Below are 20096 nucleotides of genomic sequence, written 5' to 3'. Positions count from 1 at the left end.
TGACAGCTTTTTCCTAGAGCCAACCCTCAGTTAACTGGATCACAAAGTCAGAGAGCCAGAGAGGAAGAGAAGGAGGAGGTGGAGACGTGTACTACATATGGAGAGAGAAAGGCCCACCAAGAGAGTGTAGATGGAGAAAGACAGAAAGTCCTGGAGGCCACCTTCCCAACAAAAGGCTGACCAGCAGACCGGTAGGCAGCACCTTTCCTATCTGCTCTTCATGTGCTCATGAAGAGACTTCCCTAAGGGAACACTTCTGGCCCCTCTTTCTACGTCATCACCCACTCCTGCTTTCCTTTGGGGAGTGGCTGGGCTTCGTGGCTTCTCTCTCTGGGCTGTGCCTGCCTGCAGAGGGCCCCTCCTCCAGGTGCTCAGTGGCACCAGGAATTTAGCAGGACTGCCTGCAGCTGCTCCTGTACCTGGTGGGTAAATCCAAGCTGGGATTCAGAACTTGGAGGCTCACTACTGCTACCCGTTATTTCCAAACATCTAACTCATGTCTTCTGATCTAACTTTTAACATTTTTAGAACTACCATTTTGATTTCTATATACCTGACTTGCATCTGTCTCTCAATGGCTTCTGAACTCTGGCACCTAAGAGGGGTACTTTTACCGGGCCTACAAAAATCCCCCCAAATTAAGAGACCTACCAACAGAGAGTTAAGCAGAGAGACCAAGAAACAGCAAAAAGAAAAATGCCATTTACCCATTTTCTGCATGCCTGTATCTCCATTTCCAGACAAAGAATGAATACAGGACTCAGAAGAAATAAGGGCCTTACCTGTCACTGTGCTGGGTTCCTTTGCTGTCAGAAACAGTGGGAGAGTCTGCCCAGGACACAGTCGCCGTCCAGATGATGCCAAACCAGTTCCCCACTGAAACACGGTGCCACTAGCTTCCCACAGCATAGGAGAGAAAAAAGAGAAAATGTTTACCTGGATTAAGACTAGATGGTGCTTTCAACCTCAGGCCGTAAGAGATTCCCCATTCATGGTTAGTTAGCATGAATGAAAAAGCTTATGAAAAAGTTTACTGCCTCAAGCAGTCCTATGGCTGGTCCTAGGGATTGCCACCAAGCCGATCACAAATCCAATCTTCAGGGCAATCTAAGACCATCAGTGGAAATCCCAACATAGTAAAGTTCCCTTCAGAAAGTTCTCCTTTGACTCCCCTGGAGTCAAATTTGACTCCTTCAGAGTCAAATTACTGGGATGATATCTTTTTCATGATTAACCTGAAAAGACAACCCAGACTCCAGACCAAGCAGGAAACAACCTTGAAGCCTACCACGTCCATGCCTCACATTCACTGGATAAGAAACTGAAGCCTGAAGAAGGCACGTGATTTGTCCAAGGTCATATAGGGAGCAGGGAGCAGAGAAAATACCAGGACTCAACTCTCCTGCACCTAAGTGCCTTTTCTACTACACCAAGATGAACTCTGAGATTCCTAATTGTCAAATAAATACATATTTATGACTGCAAGATAGCTTCTTAACAGCCACCATTTCCACACGTGGAATGGTCTTTTGTTTCCATATTCACTGGATCTAATTCATATACTAATGTTCTGAAACTCATACAAATGCGTAGATGAAATATCATATTTTTGGCCTACAGTCAGATGTGTGTAACTAGGCTCCATCACCCAACAGCAACATCAAGATACTGCTCTTCCAGAAGCATCCTATACCCAATGGTCCTCTAGGCTGAAAACAGACAAGCTTGCTGTGTGAAATGTAAGTGGTGATGATTGAGCACAAAGTGAACAAAACAAAGTGTTGAAGTAAAACGAAACTTACCAACTCTTCAACAAATTGCAAGAGAAAAAACAGAGGAAAAGGTACATAAAGAAACTGGAGATGTCCCATAAAGGACTAATATTCAAAATATACAACAACAAAAACAAAACCTGATTCAAAAATGAGCAAACGACTTGAATAGACTTTTCACCAAAGAAAATATATAAATGGCCATAGGCACATGAAAAGATGATCAACGTCACCAATTATTAGGGAAAGGAAATCAAAACTACCCTGAAATTGCCACTTTACACTCATTGGGATGGCACTGGGATTGCTACTACAACCAGGGTTGGCAAGGATGTGAAGAAATTTGGGAATCTTCTGCACTACTGGTGGTCAGGTAAATTGGTACAGCCACTGTGGAAAACAGTATGGCAATTCCCCCCAAAACTAAAAATAGAATTCCTGTATGACCCAGCAATAATACTTCCAGGTAAATATCTGAAAGAATTGAAAGCAAGATCTCAAAGTGATATCTGTACACCCATGTTCATGGCCGTATTATTCACAATAGCTAAAATACAGACACAACCAACTGTCCATCAATAGATGAATGGATAAGCAAAATATGGTATATACACATAGGAGAACACCATTAGGTCTTAAAAAAGAAGGAAATCCTGACATTTGCTATAACATGGACAGACTCTGAGGATATTATATTGAGTGAAATAAGCCACAAAAAGACAGAGACTGCATGATTCCACTTACATGAGGTACCTGTATGAGTGGTCAAAATCACGGAGATAGAAAGAATGGTGGGTGCCAGGGACTGGGGGGAGGGGAAATGAGGATCTATTGTTTAATGGATATAGGGTTTCAGTTTTGCAAGATGAAAAAAGTTCTGCAATGGACTGTGGTAATAGTTGCACAATAATGTGAACATACTTAATCTCACTCAATCGTACACTTAAAAATGATTAAGATGATAAAACTATGTTATGTGCATTTTATCACAATAAAAAACTAAAAGGAATAGGGACTTCCCTGATAATTCAATGGCTAGAACACCATGCTCCCAATGCAGGGGGCCCAGGTCTGATCCCTGGTCAGGGAACTATCCCACATGCTACAACTAAAGATCCTCACTGAAGATCCTGCATGCCACAGCTGAGACCTGGCACAACCAAAATAAATAAACAAATATTTTCAAAAAGGAAAAAATACATTTTAAAAGAGAAAGAGAGAGACATGGGATACATATTAACTAACTGCAATGATAGATCTAATTTGGATCCTGATTCAAACAAAACCATTAAAAGTATTTTTGAGACAATCAGGGAAATTTAAATACTGACTGGATGCTTAATGAAATTACAGAATTACTGATAATTTTTTGTAGATATGATGGTGGTCTTTTTTTTTTTTTTTGGTAGTGTTTTCAGAAAAAGTCCTTATCTTTTTGAGATGCAGGTAGAAATATTTACTGAAAAAAGTGGGGGAAGAAGAGGACCTTAAAATTAAACACATAATTGTGTTTCTTTTTAACTTGACAAAAATATACTCACAAGACCAGCGGTCACAGAATCTTGGTGGGCAAGGGGCAAGGAAACCAATGACAGGCAATTCTCTGGCTGCCCCTGCTAATTTCTAAGGGAATCTGCTTATAAAAATATAATCACTACCATACAACTCAGTCATCACACTCCTGGGCATTTATCCCAGAGAAATGAAAATTTATGTTCACATAAAAACTTGTCCACAAATGTTTATTGCTTTATTCTTAATAGCTAAAAACCGGAAACAGCCAAATGTACTTCAATGGGTGACTGGTTAAACAAACTGTGGTTGTTATAGACTGAACTCTATCCCCTGTAAATTCATATACTGAAGTTCTAAACTCCAATGTAACTGTATTTGGAGATAGGGCCTATAGGATGTGCTGAAAGTTAAATGGGCCATAAGAGTGAGGCTTCTGAAAGAACTGGTGTCCTTTTAAAAAGAGAAAGATTCACCAGAGATCTCTGTCTCTCTCCACATGCGTGTATAGAGGAAAAACCATGTGAGGAGAGAGCAAGAAGGTAGCATCTGCAAGCCAGGAAGAGAAATGTCACTAGAAACAAACCCTCATCTCGATCTTGGACTTCCAGCCTCCTTAACTGTGAGAAAATATTAATAAACTCCTGTTGTTTAAGCCACCCACTCTATGATATTTTGTTATGGCCACCAGGAGAAGGCAATGGCACCCCACTCCAGTACTCTTGCTGGGAAAATCCCATGGATGGAGGAGCCTGGTGGGCTGCAGTCCATGGGGTCGCTAAGAGTTGGACACGACTGAGCAACTTCACTTTTACTTTTCACTTTTCACTTTCATGCATTGGAGAAGGAAATGGCAACCCACTCCAGTGTTCTTGCCTGGAGAATCCCAGGGACGGGGGAGCCTGGTGGGCTGCCGTCGATGGGGTCGCACAGAGTCGGACACGACTGAAGTGACTTAGCAGCAGCAGCAGCAGCATGGAATACTGAAGCCCCCTTGTGGCTCAAACAGTAGAGTCTGCCTGCAATGCAGGAGACCTGGGTTCAATCCCTGGGTTGGGAAGATCCCCTGGAGAAGGAAATGGCAACCCACTGCAGTAATCTTGCCTGGAAAATCCCATGGATGGAGGAGCCTGGCAGGTACAGTACAGTCCATGGGGTCGCAAAGAGTCGGACACAACTGAGCGACTTCACTTTCACTTTTCCATGGAATATTACTTAGCAATAACAAGGAACAAGTTATTGATACTCCCAGCTTGGATGAATCTCCATGGAATCATAAGCTGAGCAAAAATGCCAACCCCAAATGGCTATATACTGTATGATACCATTTTATAACATTCTTACAATGACATTATTATGGGAGAACAGAAGAGCTAAGAAGGGGGTGAGGGTAGGTAGAAAGTGGGTGCAGCTATAAAAAAGCAATAAGGGGGATCCTTGTGAAGGTACTGTTCTGTATCTTGACTGTGTCAAGACACCCCGGTTGAGCAATTACACTATAGTTTCACAAGATATTATCACTGGGAGAAACTGGGCAAACAGTGTGTGTGATCTATTTCACTTCTTACAACTGCATGTGAATCTGTAAGTCTATCAGAATAAAAACCTTAATTTTTCAAAAAACTATAATCGACCCGAAGCCCCAGGTGATCACCATGTAGCGCCAGACACTTGATCATCTCTACTCCTCTCCCGGTTCCAATTCTGGACTCACCAACGCTTGGGCCTCGGCTGCCAGAGCCGGTTCAGGCTGTCCTTTAGCCCAGAGGAGTGGGAGCAGAAAGCAGAAAAATGAGCAAGAGAGAGAAAAAAGGGTCATGCCTCCTCCACTTTCCACCTCTGACCTCACACACTCTGTCAGCCCTATACCCATCACCCTCTTACAGTGCAGGAGACAAGCTCACTTAAAGCTTTTAAATTAATAAACATTAAAATCTACTAGAAAAGCAATGCAGCTCATGACAAAGAATATGGGTCTTGGAATCCAGCCTAGACTCTGATCCCAGCTCACCTTTTATTTCCCAACTCCCTGTGTAACCTCAGACAAGCTCTTTAGCTCTCTGGACCTCAGTTTATTCATATGTAAGACATACAAACAATTATGTATAAAATAAAATAAGCAATAAGGATATATTATACAAGGAACATGGTCAATATTTTCTAACGACCATAAATGGAATGTAATCTTTAAAAACTGTGAATCAAAAAAAAAAACTGTGAATCACTATGTTGTATACCTAACGCTTATGTAATATTATAAATCAACTATACCGCAATTTAAAAAAAATTAACTCACATTACTGCATGGCTATGAAGATTAATGAGCTACTAATTAAACAAAGGGAGCTTCCCTGATGGCTTAGCGGTAAAGAATCCGCCTGCCAGTGCAGGAAATGCAAGAGATACGGGTTCCATCCCTAGGTTAGGAAGATCCCCTGGAGAAGGAAATGGCTCCAGAAATGGTTCCCGCTCCAGAATTCTTGCCTGGGCAATCCCATGGACAGAGGAGCCTGGCAGGGCTTCAGTCCATGGGGTCTCAAAAAAGTCGGATGCGACTTAGCAACTGAACAACACCAAACAATTAAACCAAGAGAACCTAGCACCAAGCCTAGAACACAATGAAAAGCTAGACCACCTCATCTCCTTCTTCCCTACCTGCTGAAGGCTTTCCCACATGACCTCTGCCTTACGCTCCCTCCTTTTAATCAGACTGGAGCACAGCAGACACTCTGAATTACTCCTTAAAGTTTATTTCTTCCAAAGCTCCTTTGTCTCCTTATTAAATGCCCATTAAGAAAATAATAGCAAAATGATCACCTGTTGCAGCTAAAGCATGCCTCAGTCCAGCAGCAATACTAACAACCTTCTCTCTCAGGAGCTGTCAAAACAAAGAAAAGGATGGTGATCTCAGAACTATCCATCTACAAAGTGTTACGTAATTTATGCCCAAATACAATGCAGCATGGTCCTCATTATGTGTCTGATTAGTGTGGCACTCCCAATTCCCAACATTTCCCATTCACAAATGCCTCTATATGTATCCCTAAAAGGCAAAATATTTTTCAAATACCATATCACAATGCCACTCAGGGCTAGGAGGCACCTGCAAGGTCATTCAGTCCAGGGGTTGGCAAAAGTTTTCCATAAAGGGCTAGATAGTGAAAATTTTAGACTCTGTCACACCACTATACTCTGCCATTGTAACATAAAAACATTCATAAATATATGAACAGGTGTGGTCGTGTTCCAATAAATCTTTATTTACCAAGGGGTCTAGTTTGCTGATCTCTGATCTAGTCCAATCCGCACTCAATGCTAGAAACCCTTTGACGACACCCCACCAAGGGTCATCTAATCCCTGCCCAAATACCTTCTTCCAGTAACATGGGCTCACCACCTCCCCAGGTGCCTGCCTATGTTTGCACAGTTCCATCTATCTCCCTAGGTGGAACCAAAGCTAACTGGCTCTTGCTTCTGACAAGGCTTTCCAAACATTTGAAGTCAGTTGTCACGTCCTCTCTAAGACATCTTGCAGTGGCTTTAAAAATAGGTCCTCCGGGGGTGGGTGTGGGAGGCTCAAGACGGAGGGGATATATGTATACATAGAGCTGATTCATTTTATTGTACAAAGGAAAACTAACACAACATTGCAAAGCCATTATACTCCAAAAAATAAAATTTAAAAACAGGTCCTCAAATTCTTTTAGACTACTCCCTTCAAGATATGCAGCTTAATTTCCCGCACTTTCACTGTAGGCTGGTCTTGGTGACTTGCTTCTAGTGAATGGGATAAGGAAGTGTTGAGTGACTCAGAGACTAGACAATAAAAGGCATTGAAGCCTCTTGCTTGACCAAAGGCGGTGAAGTTTTCTTTCTCTCTCATCACTTTTCAGTTCAGTTCAGTCGCTCAGTCATGTCCGACTAACTTTGCAACCCCATGAACCGTAGCACGCCAGGCCTCCCTGTCCATCACCAACTCCTGGAGTCCACCCAAACCCATGTCCATTGAGTCAGAGATGCCATCCAACCATCTCATCCTCTGTCGTCCCCTTATCTTCCTGACCTCAATCTTTCCCAGCATCCAGGTCTTTTCAAATGAGTCAGCTCTTCGCATCAGGTGGCCAAAGTATTGGACTTTCAGCTCCAACATCAGTCCTTCCAATGAACACCCAGGACTGATCTCCTTTAGGATTGACTGGCTGGATCTCCTTGCAGTCCAAGGGACTCTCAAGAGTCTTCTCCAACACCACAGTTCAAAAGCATCAGTTCTTCGGCACTCAGCCTTCTTTATAGTCCAACTCTCACATCCATACATGACCAATGGAAAAACATAGCCTTGACTCAACAGACCTTTGTTGACAAAATGATGACTCTGCTTTTGTATATGCTGTCTAGGTCGGTCATAACTTTCCTTGCAAGGAGTAAGCGTCTTTTAATTTCATGGCTGCAGTCACGATCTACAGTGATTTTGGAGCCAGAAAAATAAAGTCAGCCACTGTTTCATCACTTTTGGGGGAAGCCATATCACGTCTGAACAGTCCTACACAAAGGCCATATGGCAAGGAACTAGTCTCCTGCCCATGAGAAAGTGGAAGGAGGAACCACCAGCCCAGTCAAGCCTCCAGCAGACTTCCAGCAGCCTGACTGACATCTTGACTGCAGCCTCATGAGACCAGCTAAGCTGTTCCCAGATTCCTGACCCTCCAAACTGTGAGACAATAAATGCTTGCTGTTGTAAGCTGCTAAATTTCAGGGGACGTTTATTACACAGCTATACATAACAGATACATATCTTTTCTTTAAGCCAAACATCCCCAATTCTATCAGCTATCATCAAGTTTCCAATTCCCTCCCTCTGTTGTTTTCTCTCCTCTACGCTCTGGTTACTCAGACTCTCTCTTTTAAGGGACTGTATATGCACAATCACAGCCCCTATGAGGCTTTACCATATTTGCTTATCTAGGTCCACAGTGTCTTTCTAAAGGAGGCCTGGCATGCCATGGTCCATGGAGTCACAAAGAGTCGGACACGACTTGGTGACTGAACAACAACAGTGTCTTTCTAAACTTTAGAGTCCTCAAAGGCAGGGTCTGAGTCTTATTCACCTCAGTGCCCAGAGCCGAAGAACCAAACCCACACCAGGACACAACATCGCTGACGTAGTGTGACCAGCACAAAGAAGGACAGAGCTCTGGCCTCCCTTCTCCTATAGACTATACTTCTATTAATTCAGCCCACAATCACATTAGCTTCAGGGAAGATCAAATCTTACTGTTCGCCGAATTTGAAAACACTACCTTTAAATTTTTTTTATTTTTTTTTTCTTTTCAAAGGTAAATAAGGGGCTTTACACGTGGATTCAATCTCTTCAAAACAACTTATCTCTAATCCTTCCTTTCCACCTCACTGCTGCTGCTTCAGCTGGGGGCAGGATCATCTCTCAGGTGGATTATTAGCAAGAGCTTTCTTGCTGAGGAATCTTCCTTCACTCCACACCCCCACACTTCCCCATGTGACCCCTCTCTAATTCACCATTCTTACCATTTGTTGGATACTACCAGCCTGCTCCCCACTGGCACTTCTACCACTTTCTTATGCTACAATCATATTAAATTGCTTGCAGCATCTCTAAAACCCCTGTTTTAAGCCTGTTTTATCCTTCTGTTTGCAGTGTGCTTCTTTTGTACCTACTCTGCACATCCTCCTATCCCAAGCCAGGTCAATTTCTACTCAACTTTCAAGATTCAGCATAGGTCTGTTCTCACCCTACCTTCCCCTAGAAAGAGTTCAACACTCCCTTTTGGAGGCTCCACAAGCATCTGTCATAGTTCTAACATGGTAATGCATCTAGGGGTTTCTATATCAACATGTACTACTAAACTACAAGGTCCTCGAATGTTAGGATTTGGTCTTACTCTCCTTTGTCTCTCCTGCCTAAACACAGCACCTTCACACAATAGTTGCTATTAAATAAATGAATGAATTTCTCTTACACTTCACTTTAGCATATTTCTCCCATTGTTCTATAAGATATGCATGTCAAAATATTTTTACCTTCTTATTTTGTCATCCAACATATTTTAACCTTTGTTCCTCTGTCTTCTTTCATCATGTGACTCAAGCTAAATTAATTACAACTTTTACATAGGTTCTTAAAAACTCATCTATTTGCAACTATTAATAGAAGCTGTAACACTCCTTACAACAGGGACTACACATTCTAGAATTCCATGTATACCATATGCTATACAGACTGTCTGTCCTCATTGAAAAGTCATATGTTGACTAATCCCCAACTTGATAGTATTTGGAGGTGAGGCCTTTGGAAGGTGATTAGGTCATGAGAGCAGAGCCCTTATGAATGAAATTAATGCCCTTATAAAAGACAATGCTTTCCCCCTTCTCACGTTTAAGGACACAGCAAAAACACGGCTGTCTATGGACCAGAAAGTGAACCCTCACCAAATACCAAATCTGCTGGTGCCTTGATTTTGGACTTCTCAGCCTCCAGAGCTGTGAAAAATAAATGTTTGCTGTTTGAGCCACCCACTGTACGATATTTTTGTTAGAATAGCCCAAAGGGACTAAAACACCATGGAAACCATGACCCCAAATAATATTCCCCCAATACCAGCCAATTAGAATTCAGGTGATAGGCGCAGATCCAAGCTCTATCCAGTGAAAACGGATCCCATTCTTGGTCACAGTTTAAGAAAATTAGGTATGAATGGAGCAGCTTAGGTGAAACTCATTTTAGATTCCAATATAATCTCTCTAAAAATTTGCTTCCATATCTTCAGAAAAATGTGTACATTTTAAGTACAGTGCAGTGAAAAGAGCTCTGAACTAAAACCAGGAGTCCTAATACTTGTGCCATCCAATACGGTAGCCTCTAACTACATGTGGCTGTTGAACACTTAAAAGGTGACTATACTGAACTGACATATACTCTAAAGAAAATGTACACCACAAAAAGAGTCCTCATATAAGTTAAAGAATATAAAATGTCTCATTAATAAAGATTTATATTGATGATACATAAAATGAAATAATCATAGATTGGATACATGAGACTAGTTTAAAAGTTATTAAAATTAATTTTACCATGTCATACCATGACCTGGATGAAACTTAAAAAAATCATATGCAATGAAAGAAACCAAACACAGAAGGCTACATATTATATGATTCCATTTATATGCAATGCCCATAAGAATTGATGCTTTCAAACTGTGGTGCTGGCGAAGACTCCTCAGAGTCCCTTGGGCAGCAAGGAGATCAAACCAGTCAATCCTAAAGGAAATCAACCCTGAATATTTGCTGGAAGGACTGAGGCTGAAGCTCCAAGACTTTGGCCACCTTATCTGAAGAGCCAACTCATTGGAAAAGATTTTGATGCTGGAAAAAATTGAAGGCAAGAGGAAAAGGGGGTGACAGAGGATAAGATGGTTGGATGGCATCACTGTCTCAATGGACATGAGTTTGAGCAAACTCAGGCAGAGGGAGAGAAGCCTGGCATGCTGCAGTTCATGGGGTCGCAAAGAGTCAGACACGACTGAGCGACTGAACAACAAGAGCAGCAACAACAACAAGGGGCTGTTGAGAGGTGAAAATGGGAGTTGACAGCTATTGGGCATGTAGTTTCTTTTGTGATAATAAAAATGGAGATGATGGTGATGGCTGCACATCTCTGTGAATATACTAAAAACCACTGAAACATACATTATTTATTTATATTTTTATTTTTACTTTTTGGCTGCACCACGCAGCATGTGAGAGCTTAATTCCCCAACCAGCAATCGAACCTGCGCCCTCCTCCAACCCCCTGCATTGGAAGCATGGAGTCTTAAGCACTGGAACACCAGGGAAGTCCAGAAACACATTTTTTAAATAGTGCTCCTAGAAAATTTTAAGCTACATATGTGGCTCACATTACATTTCCACTGGCCAGCACTGACCTATGCCATCTGCCTCCTTTAGTGTCCTTAGGGAAGTCACTTCCAATCAGACCTGTAGCTAATACAGTTTCCACTATTATAACTTTTAGAATTTTAAGATGTCATTAATGTCATTATAAGATATATTAGTTTCATTCTTTTACTTCACAAAAAATTATAACATGTATGAGAGCTAGCAGAGGCTTTTCACTCATAGCATCCATCCCTCCAACCTAATTTTCCCAGGAGAAGCTAAGTTTTCCAACATACATTCTAACTACCCCATGAGTTTTCAGGGACCCAGCCAGCCTTTCAGTCTGGTTGGGGGGATAACTTTGATACCTGGAGACCCTTTAACAGGACACAGGCAAGCTCAATATCAAGTGCCGTCCTTACCTCGATGGCCTGGGGGATCACACATCTTCGAGGCCCATGAGGAACTCCCAGCTGGCCAAAGGAGTTGGATCCACATGATAGAACTTGACCATTTTCTGCAAAATACAAATACTTGAACTGCAGATCTAAGAACTAAGATATCTAAAGTCCAATGGGTAAATTCTGCAGGATGATAACAGCAGAAGGAATGAGAGGCACCAGGGCTTCAGCCCATTCAATCCATAGTTCCTGCTCTGTTTCCCTAGGAATAAAAAGACTGGGCACTGGGCTGAGCATCTCACACAGACTGCCCACTCCATACCTGATTAATGACAGGTTAACCATGAAGAACGCTTAGCTGTGTGCCTCATGTTGAGATGCAGGATACTTATCTCCCACTTTTCACATTTCCGTGGAACAGAATTTCTATTACTTTAATATGTGCTGTGCTTAGTCGCTCAGTTGTGTCTGACTCTTTGCAACCCCATGGACTATAGCCCACCAGGCTCTTCTGTCTGTGAGGATTCTCCAGGCTAGAATACTGGAGTGGGTTGCCATGCCCTCATCCAGGGGGTCTTCCCAACCCAGGGATCAAACCCAAGTCTCCTGCATTGCAGGTGGATGCTTTACTACCTGAGCCACCAGGGAAGCCCAAGAACACTGGAGAGGATAGCCTATCGCTTCTCCAGGATCTTCCCAACCCAGGAATCGAACCAGGGTCTCCTGCATTGCAGGCGGATTCTTTACCAACTGAGCCACCAGGGAAGCCCCTACTTTAATATACTTCAGGTCTTTTCCCTGCCCTTCTCCATTTGCACTGCTTTCTGAAGAAGGGATAACCTAGCCACTTGGTGAATTTCAGAGAAGAAACAGGACATGTATGGCTTAGCACCTTGCTCTCAGGCACCCTGGGCTGACACACAGGAGGGTCTCCCCTGTTAAAGTTTAGGGGGCAGGCTTGGATTAGAAGAGTGTCAGCAGAACCTCTTGGTGTGACAGTCAACCCCATCCTCCAACTTAGCTTGTATCAGTAAAAAGCTAATCATTTGCTCTCCACCTGTCTGAGCGTTCTGAGTCTGTCTCACAAGTGGTCCCGAATAGCAAGAAACAGTGGTATCTACTGACCGCCTACAGCTCTGACCCAGGCCCACACTCTAAGTATTTCATAAACGAGAACTATCGTTTGTGTGTGCTCAGTTGCACAGTCGTGTCTGACTCTTTGTGGCCCCATGGACTGCAGCCTGCCAGGCTCCTCTGCCCATGTAATTCTCCAGGCAAGAATACTGGAGTAGCTTGCCATTTCCTCCTCCAGGGGATCTTCCCAACCCAGGGATCGAACTCAGGTCTCTTGCATCTCCACATTGGCAGGCAGGTTCTTTACCACTAGCAACTATTTAGATTCTAATAATTACCCTCCAGATTTTCCATCCCAACCTCCTTTACTGTTAAAACTCTCCTTGCAAAATGCACCCCACAACTTGCCTTGACAACTAGAAAGCACATTTGTGTGTGTGTTAATATTTATTTGGCTGTACTGGATCTTAGCTGTGGCACGTGGGATCTTTAGTTGTGTCATGATAACTCTTACTTGCAGCACATGGGATCTAGTTCCCTGACCAGGGATTAAACCCAGACCCGCTGCATTGGGAGCATGGAGTCTTAGCTACTGGACTACTAGGGAAGTCCTTTGTGTGTGTTTTTAAATACAAAGTGTGTTTCACTGAATCAGGGCCCTCAGCATCATGCTCTTCTCACCAAAAGCCTTGGCAGTGATACAGATTTACCTAGAAGTGGACTCACTTGTGACTTAGCAGCAGCGGCACTCACCTGTAAGTATAATAGTAAAGTCCCAGCCACAGGCCACCTGCTGGATGGCACAGCCAAGGAGCGATTTGCAGGGGGTAAAATACAGGACCTCCTCTGTGTGACCCAGCCCCAGCTGCCCATCTTTGTTGAGGCCACACATAAAAAGGCTTCCTTCATCTGCAAAATACAAAGGTTTTGGTGGTAGTATGTGCAGGGGAAATTACAACCGCCAAAGTCAGCAAAAGGATTTCATAAATTATTTGGAGTCATGGGCCCACTAACTTTTTTCCCACCCAACTTAATAAGCCATGCATGTTAATATGCTCTGGACCTAATGGCACAGGGCCAAGGGGTTACAACCTAATATCTAAATGGAAACTCCAAGTTCTACAGCAGTGGCCAATCAATCACCAAATTGAGCATCTACTGTAACAATAAAAGCCATTATCTATTTGGAATATAAAATGTGCCAAGTACTCTCCTAAGGGCCTCGTGTGTGCGGCCAACTTATCCTTTATGCATAGTGCCAGGATGCACAATACTGGTAGAGGCCCACAAAAATGTTTTAATTTAAATTTTTTATATAAAATATATGTAATAAAAATATATAATACTAAATCTAGCCTGGATTATATTAATCTTCATATCAGTGCCACTGTAAGTATAAATATTTCTTTATAGAGGGAGGCCAAAGTGTCAAGTACCCATGAAAGTCATAATGCAGTCCTGTTAACTTACGGATTCTCCTCATCCACCATCATTATCCTCATATAACAGAGAAGCAACTGTGGCACAGAGAAATTAAGTAATTTGCCCAAGGCCACACAGCCAATAATTAAAAGAACCAGGATTTAAACCCAGGAGGTTTGATTCCAGAGCTCAAGTTCTTAATCAGGATGGAACATGCCCTCTTTGGCAATATTATAGCACTTGTAATCCTTACTAAGTACTACTCCAGCTACTGTGAGGGAAGATTAAGGAAAATACAAAGTTCTTGCTCTCAGGGAATATTCAACTTAACTTCAAAGACTTCTAATTCATAGGTGAAAGTTAAATATCAATATACAGCATAAAGTATAATATACATTGCAACTTGGCCACTATTTGTCTTGTAACTTGAAGCAGTTTTCCTCTCTGAGCCTTATGTGGGGAGGAGAGAGAGGGGAAGAAAGGGGTGGTCTTGATCTCTGAAATCCTTTTGGCTCTGACAACCTAGGATTCTCTGATGGTAGCCTGATTCCATCACAAAAATGCTGTCCTCTGCAAAATACAAAAGGCTGAAAGATGGTAATATAACACCCTAGGGGAAATGTCCAAATTAGAAAGTGAGAGGCTATATGTTCTTGAAGGAAGTTACCTGTGACAACAGCAGAGTGGCCCCCTCCTCCTGTGATCTTCTTGATACAACCAGATTTACAGAAGTCACTCAGTTGCTGGGCAGAAAGCACATCTTCCTTGTGGCCAAGGCCAAGTTGCCCATAGCTATTTGCACCCTAGGGATAAAACGAGCCAATCATGAAAACGTACGGGAACCTCAATAACCTCAACTGGTCGATTTGAATCTACCAGTCCCCACCTTTCTCACCCTGACACTCCTCTCGGAGCCTATGACAGATAAGATGCCATCCGCTCCTTCTTAAGAAGATGTTATACAACACCTACACTTGGACAGAGGCCCCAGAACACCTTAGTTTCCATGTGGGAGGAGCCATCAGCATCCACAGCTCCTCCTGGGATACTCCTCGGCTTCCCCTTCCAATGTCCCAGCCGATACGTGTTGCTGGGGAGACAGCGTAGGATTTCCTTCTGATAAAAGCTAATTATCTAGGATCACTAAAGTAAGATACGATCAGGAAAAATAGGAACAAAGTGGGCGGGGAAGAAGGTAGTATTACTAGTTCTTATCCCTTCTCCCCACAGCCTCACTGGGGAAACTGGCAGTGAGTTTCTGGAATCAAAGGTAGCTGCGGATTTTGTGCCCGCAAGCAGAGCGCATCACTGTTATTTCATACGCACAGTGTTTGGCAATGATCTCTAAGGACCTTTCCAAGTACACTGTTTTGGGACTATAAGACGCCATGAAATTCCTCTAAGGAAACATATTTCTCCTTGGTGGGCAATATGTGTGTCATCATTATTATATGATAAAGGTCCAGAATCCCTAATCTGAAACCTTTGCAGCCAGATGTATTTCAGTTTGGGAAGTTTACAGACTTCAGAAAAGCAATGTGATGTATAAATCACACACGCGGCTGCAAGGACTGGGAGCAGCACTCCGTAAGTAAAACACTATTATTTCTGCGGTGAATGGTACGAGTACTCACAGTTAGTGGTCAAAGACTGTAAACAGCCTCATGTCAAGTCAGTATTGGGTTTTCAGAGTTTCCTGTATTCAAAATTGAAGATAAGGGATTATGGGTAGGCCTGCAGGGAAAATCTTATTAAGATTTTGAGAATCCTTATAATTTCTCCAACTACCTACTGCTGGTTGGTTCTTAAGTAGTAAAACTTTCAAAACATGTTCATTTTGTAAGACACCTGAATGAAGAAAAGTGATTTAAACTCAAAAGTGCATGCATGCATACAAACTCCTGTCCTGTGTGGTCTATTCCACAGTCATCCTGGACTGCAAGGACTCCCTGCTGGACGAGCAAGCCATGCAGGGACACAGGTCCCAGAAGTCCCAGAATTCCCCAGGGCAATATTAGCTACCAACTACTGAGTGCTTGCTTCTCTGTATGCCGGGCATTAATTCTCACAACAGAGGAGAAGGCATTATTGCTCTCAGTTCACAGATGAAGAAACTAAGGCTCAGAGAGGTTAAATAACTTTCCATGGTCACACAGCTGAGTAGACAAGTCAAATGCCCCACTCCTTTCATTATACCCTATTTTGCCCCTAAGAATAAAGAAAAAAGGCATATATGGTGAACCAACCCAGACCTTACTAGCAGGAAGCCCTTTATGTCCTTTTTCTGCTTTATTTTTCTTCATAGCACTTCCTGGCATTACATTATATGTTTACTTGTTTACTGCCTACCTCTCCCACTAAAAAGTAAACTCCATGAGGGCAGGAACCTTGTTCTTTTCACTGCTGTTTCCCCTGCATCTGAAATGGTGCTGGTCCAAAGAAGGTGGGCACGTATTTTACAGTGAATGAATATAAGACCCTATGAGTCTCTTCCTAGGAAAGACCAAATGAAAGTGTGAGGTGGAGAATAAGTGTACAGGATTTCTCTGTTAGCTGTAAGAGCTCCATGGCTACCCACGACCAGGGCTACAGGTTGCTGAACAGAAAGTAATACACCAACATTATGGGATTCAAATTTGGCACCAAATTTTTGTGATGCAGCAAGAGGCCCTACACCCATGATAGAGCAAAACAAAGGGAAATTTTAATACAACCTATTACAGCTGTATTTGCCTCTCATCCTTATAAACAGTCCATATATCACACATACACACACATCTCTATAAAGGTAAATTCCCGTGTTATGAACTAAACTGTGTTCCACTGAAATTCATCTGTTGAAACCCTAATCTCAGTGCCTCAGAATGTGATTTGTATTTGAATTCAGGGCCTTTTAAAAGGTAACTAAGGTTCCATGAGATCATAAGGATGGGTCCCAAATCCAATATAACTGGTATCCTTATAAGAGGAAACACGTGAACACTCCCCACCCACAGAAAAAGCCGCATGAGGACACAGCAAACAGGAGGCCATCCCATCCATAAGCCAAAGAGACAGGACCCACAAGAAACTAAACGTGCTGATACCTTGATCTTGGATTTCTACCCTCCAGACTGTGAGAAAATAAATTTCCATTGTTTAAGCCTCCCCATCTGTGGTATTTTGTTACGGCAGCCTTAGCAAACTAATACATCCCTCCACACAGATAATGCAGCAGGAAGAATACACCATCAAGACTCCAAGCACAGCAAGGAGGTTAGGTTCAACAGTATTTTTGCTTCAGTACTGACAAGGCCATATCTGAAAGGCCTTGTCAGTACTCTGTCTACACAGACCCCAGTCCCTGGCCTGGGACAAACACCCATCCCAGGCACACAGCCAATCCCTAATTCCACCCCCAGCTCAAGGGCCATCTCAAAGGCACATAAAGAGTCAGACTACCTCAGGCCACGCCAGGCTCTCCATTCTGCCCATCAGAAGCAATCCCGCATTCAATAAATGCTACCCAGTACTGATAATTAGCTTTAAAAAAAATTAGTCAATACATACTGGTTTTAACAGCAATAAAGGTCTTATCCTCTCCCACCTCCTTCTCCACCATCCCCAACGCAAGAGCTGCAAGTCTTTAATTCTGTGCTTTTCCCAAAAGACCTGCACATAGTTCTGCACACAACAGGTACTCATTCATCCGTTAGTCAACAAATGTGTACTGAGCACCTTACAATGGGCCAGGCATAAGCCCTGCACCATACAAGGCAGGCACAGTACCCACCCTCCTGATGCCTACATTCTAGCGAAGGAGACTGATATTATTAACAAGTCATACATTTCAATACAATTATGCGCTGTGAAGAACTACAAGACACTGTGTCTGCTTATTCCCGTGCATCTGGTCGGATGCCGCCACACTCTCCTGTACACAGGCTCTCCTCTCGCCCAACCACGATACATAAAGATGACCCCGTCTCTCAATGCTCTGGTCAAACCAACACCAGCGCAGTCTCCCACACTCCAGTGCAGGCAGGTTCCAACCAGAGCCGAATATCTGCAACTATGCAGGGTCTCCGCCGCGTGCACGGTTCAACACGGCAGGCCTCGCACCAAAGGATGCTCCAACTAGGCGGGGGTGGAGCTGGGGAAAGGCCTCCATCCTCCCGGCAACGGGAGGGTGAGAAACACAGGTGGCCCCACAGGGCGGCAGTCTCTGCACAGAGCCCGCCGCGCCGTCTTTCCCAGCGCTATCGAGGCCTGAAGTCTGTCGCGGACTCAGACACTGTGTCCGGGTAGCAGGTTCTTCCCTCTGCGCCGCAGCTCCTCCGATCCGAAGCCCCTAAGTCACCCCACGAAGACCCTTCCCTCCCGATCCTCTCCTACCCAGACCCCAGCCCAGGATCCTCCAACCCGGAGCCCCTCTCGGACCTCGACCACTGGGCCCCAGCGCCGCCCATACCCAGGCCGGGGGCTTCCCAGGGTCTGTGCGACCCTCAGTCCCAGCTGCCTCGGCCCGGGGGCGGAGTCACGTACCCAAGCGAAGAGCGCGGCCGCTGTCGGGATGGCCTCCAAGGAGTGCGGTTCTGGCTCCATGCGGGCACTCTCAGCCGGCGCTTCCTTGGGGGCCGGCGCGGGAACCGGCCCTCCCTGAGAGAGGGCGGGGCGGGGGCGGGGCGGGGGCGGGGCGGGGCCCTCCCGGGCAGGGGGCGGGGTGGGGCGGGCCCTCCAGGGTAGAGGGCGGGGTGGGGCGAGGTGGGCGGGGTGGGGCGGAGCCCTCCCGGCCGCGAGGTGGGACCCGCCCGGGAGGGAGCGGGGCGGGACCGGCCGGGCAGAGGGTGAGGTGGGGCGGGGCCCGCCGGGGGAGAGGCTTGCGGAAGCGGGTCAGGCCTGGGGAGGGATTGGTGAAGGGTGTGCGGCGCCCACGCCGGGGAAGGGTCTGCGGCTGGCTGTGGGCCGCCCCCTCTTGCAGCTGCTAACCTGGCTCCGGCGGGAGCGGGTTTGCAGCTCCCCCATCACCCCGCCCCGGCGCGCTACGAGCGTCTCCGCCCCCTGCCTCCAGTCTCGCCCGGCGGCTTGGTGTCTCCTTCCCTCTCCTCGCACTCTATTTTTAGTAATAATTCTGTACGCTTGCACTACGCTAAACTGTTCACAAAGCTCGCTCAGGTTAGAGCCCCATGACGGCCCAGAGTGGCTGACAGGACGGGGATTGCATCACCATTTTGATGGGGAAGAAATTGAGCCTGGGAAGGGGGGTGGAAAGGGTCCTGACTGTCTTAGGCCAAACTGGCTTCGGGCCTGCTTTGGTGTGCAGTTTGCAAAATCGAAGGTTACTTCCTAGTGGGCGATTGTAGTGTCTTAACAGCGTTGCTCAACGCACTCAGCTCCTGGCACGGAGCGGGAACTCACCCCCGCAATACTGAACTAAGGAGGCTGGTTTTGAACTGATTCCTGCCTGCCAGGGCGGCCTTCTAACCCTCAGCGCTGCCAGCATAGCCCCGGTCCGGATTCTGATCATCAGGTAATAACTTGGGTAATAACTGAATGATTTTCATCCAAAAAAATTTTCATATAAAACAGCTTTTATCAAACACACCTTCATGTACTACCGGACAATTTTCTGAAGGAAATGTAGCAAAGAATACTACGAATATGAAGATAGTCATTTAGCTAGTAATTCCACTTCTGCTCATTTATCACAAGAAAAAAAAAATTGGAACTATGCACAAACCCTTGTACTCCAAGTTATTCATTATGGGGTTACATATAATAGTAAAGAACTTAGAATCTAAAGTCCTTAAATATCAAAAACAAATTAAATTGTACAGCCATGCACTTGAATACTAGGCTGCCGTTAAAAAAAAAAAAGTTTTGTAAAATAGTAACAGACATATTCATGATGTATCATTAAAGCAAACATTATGTCAATTTCATGCACACACACGCTGGGTGTTGGATTACAGGTGATTTTTATTTTCTTTTTTGTACTTTTTGTACATAACCCAGACTCCGAGCT

At 44.3% G+C, this 20096-nt stretch overlaps 1 protein-coding gene across 3 annotated transcripts in view; it reads right to left on the bottom strand.

The window, feature by feature from the left end:
* Nucleotides 1-18722, bottom strand: part of SERGEF (secretion regulating guanine nucleotide exchange factor) — a 256202-nt gene extending 237480 nt beyond the window's left edge. The window contains exons 1-6 of one of the 3 annotated variants that reach the window (XM_040258285.1): nucleotides 18617-18722; nucleotides 14760-14895; nucleotides 13424-13579; nucleotides 11618-11712; nucleotides 6102-6162; nucleotides 783-896 (exon numbers count right to left, since the gene is read on the bottom strand). In XM_040258285.1, the coding sequence (XP_040114219.1) occupies nucleotides 783-896; nucleotides 6102-6162; nucleotides 11618-11712; nucleotides 13424-13579; nucleotides 14760-14895; nucleotides 18617-18676 (622 nt within the window). In that variant the 5' untranslated portion in view covers nucleotides 18677-18722. Of the gene's footprint in view, nucleotides 1-782; nucleotides 897-6101; nucleotides 6163-11617; nucleotides 11713-13423; nucleotides 13580-14759; nucleotides 14896-15726; nucleotides 17585-18616 lie in introns of those variants that run through there. The other 2 variants (XM_040258287.1, XM_040258286.1) reach the window with 2 other exon arrangements.
* Between the last annotated feature and the right edge of the window lie 1374 nt (nucleotides 18723-20096).

Source organism: Oryx dammah, unplaced genomic scaffold (genome assembly GCF_014754425.2).
Source record: "Oryx dammah isolate SB20612 unplaced genomic scaffold, SCBI_Odam_1.1 HiC_scaffold_17, whole genome shotgun sequence".
Lineage (NCBI taxonomy): Eukaryota > Metazoa > Chordata > Mammalia > Artiodactyla > Bovidae > Oryx > Oryx dammah.
This window is presented reverse-complemented; position numbering and strand designations above follow the sequence as displayed.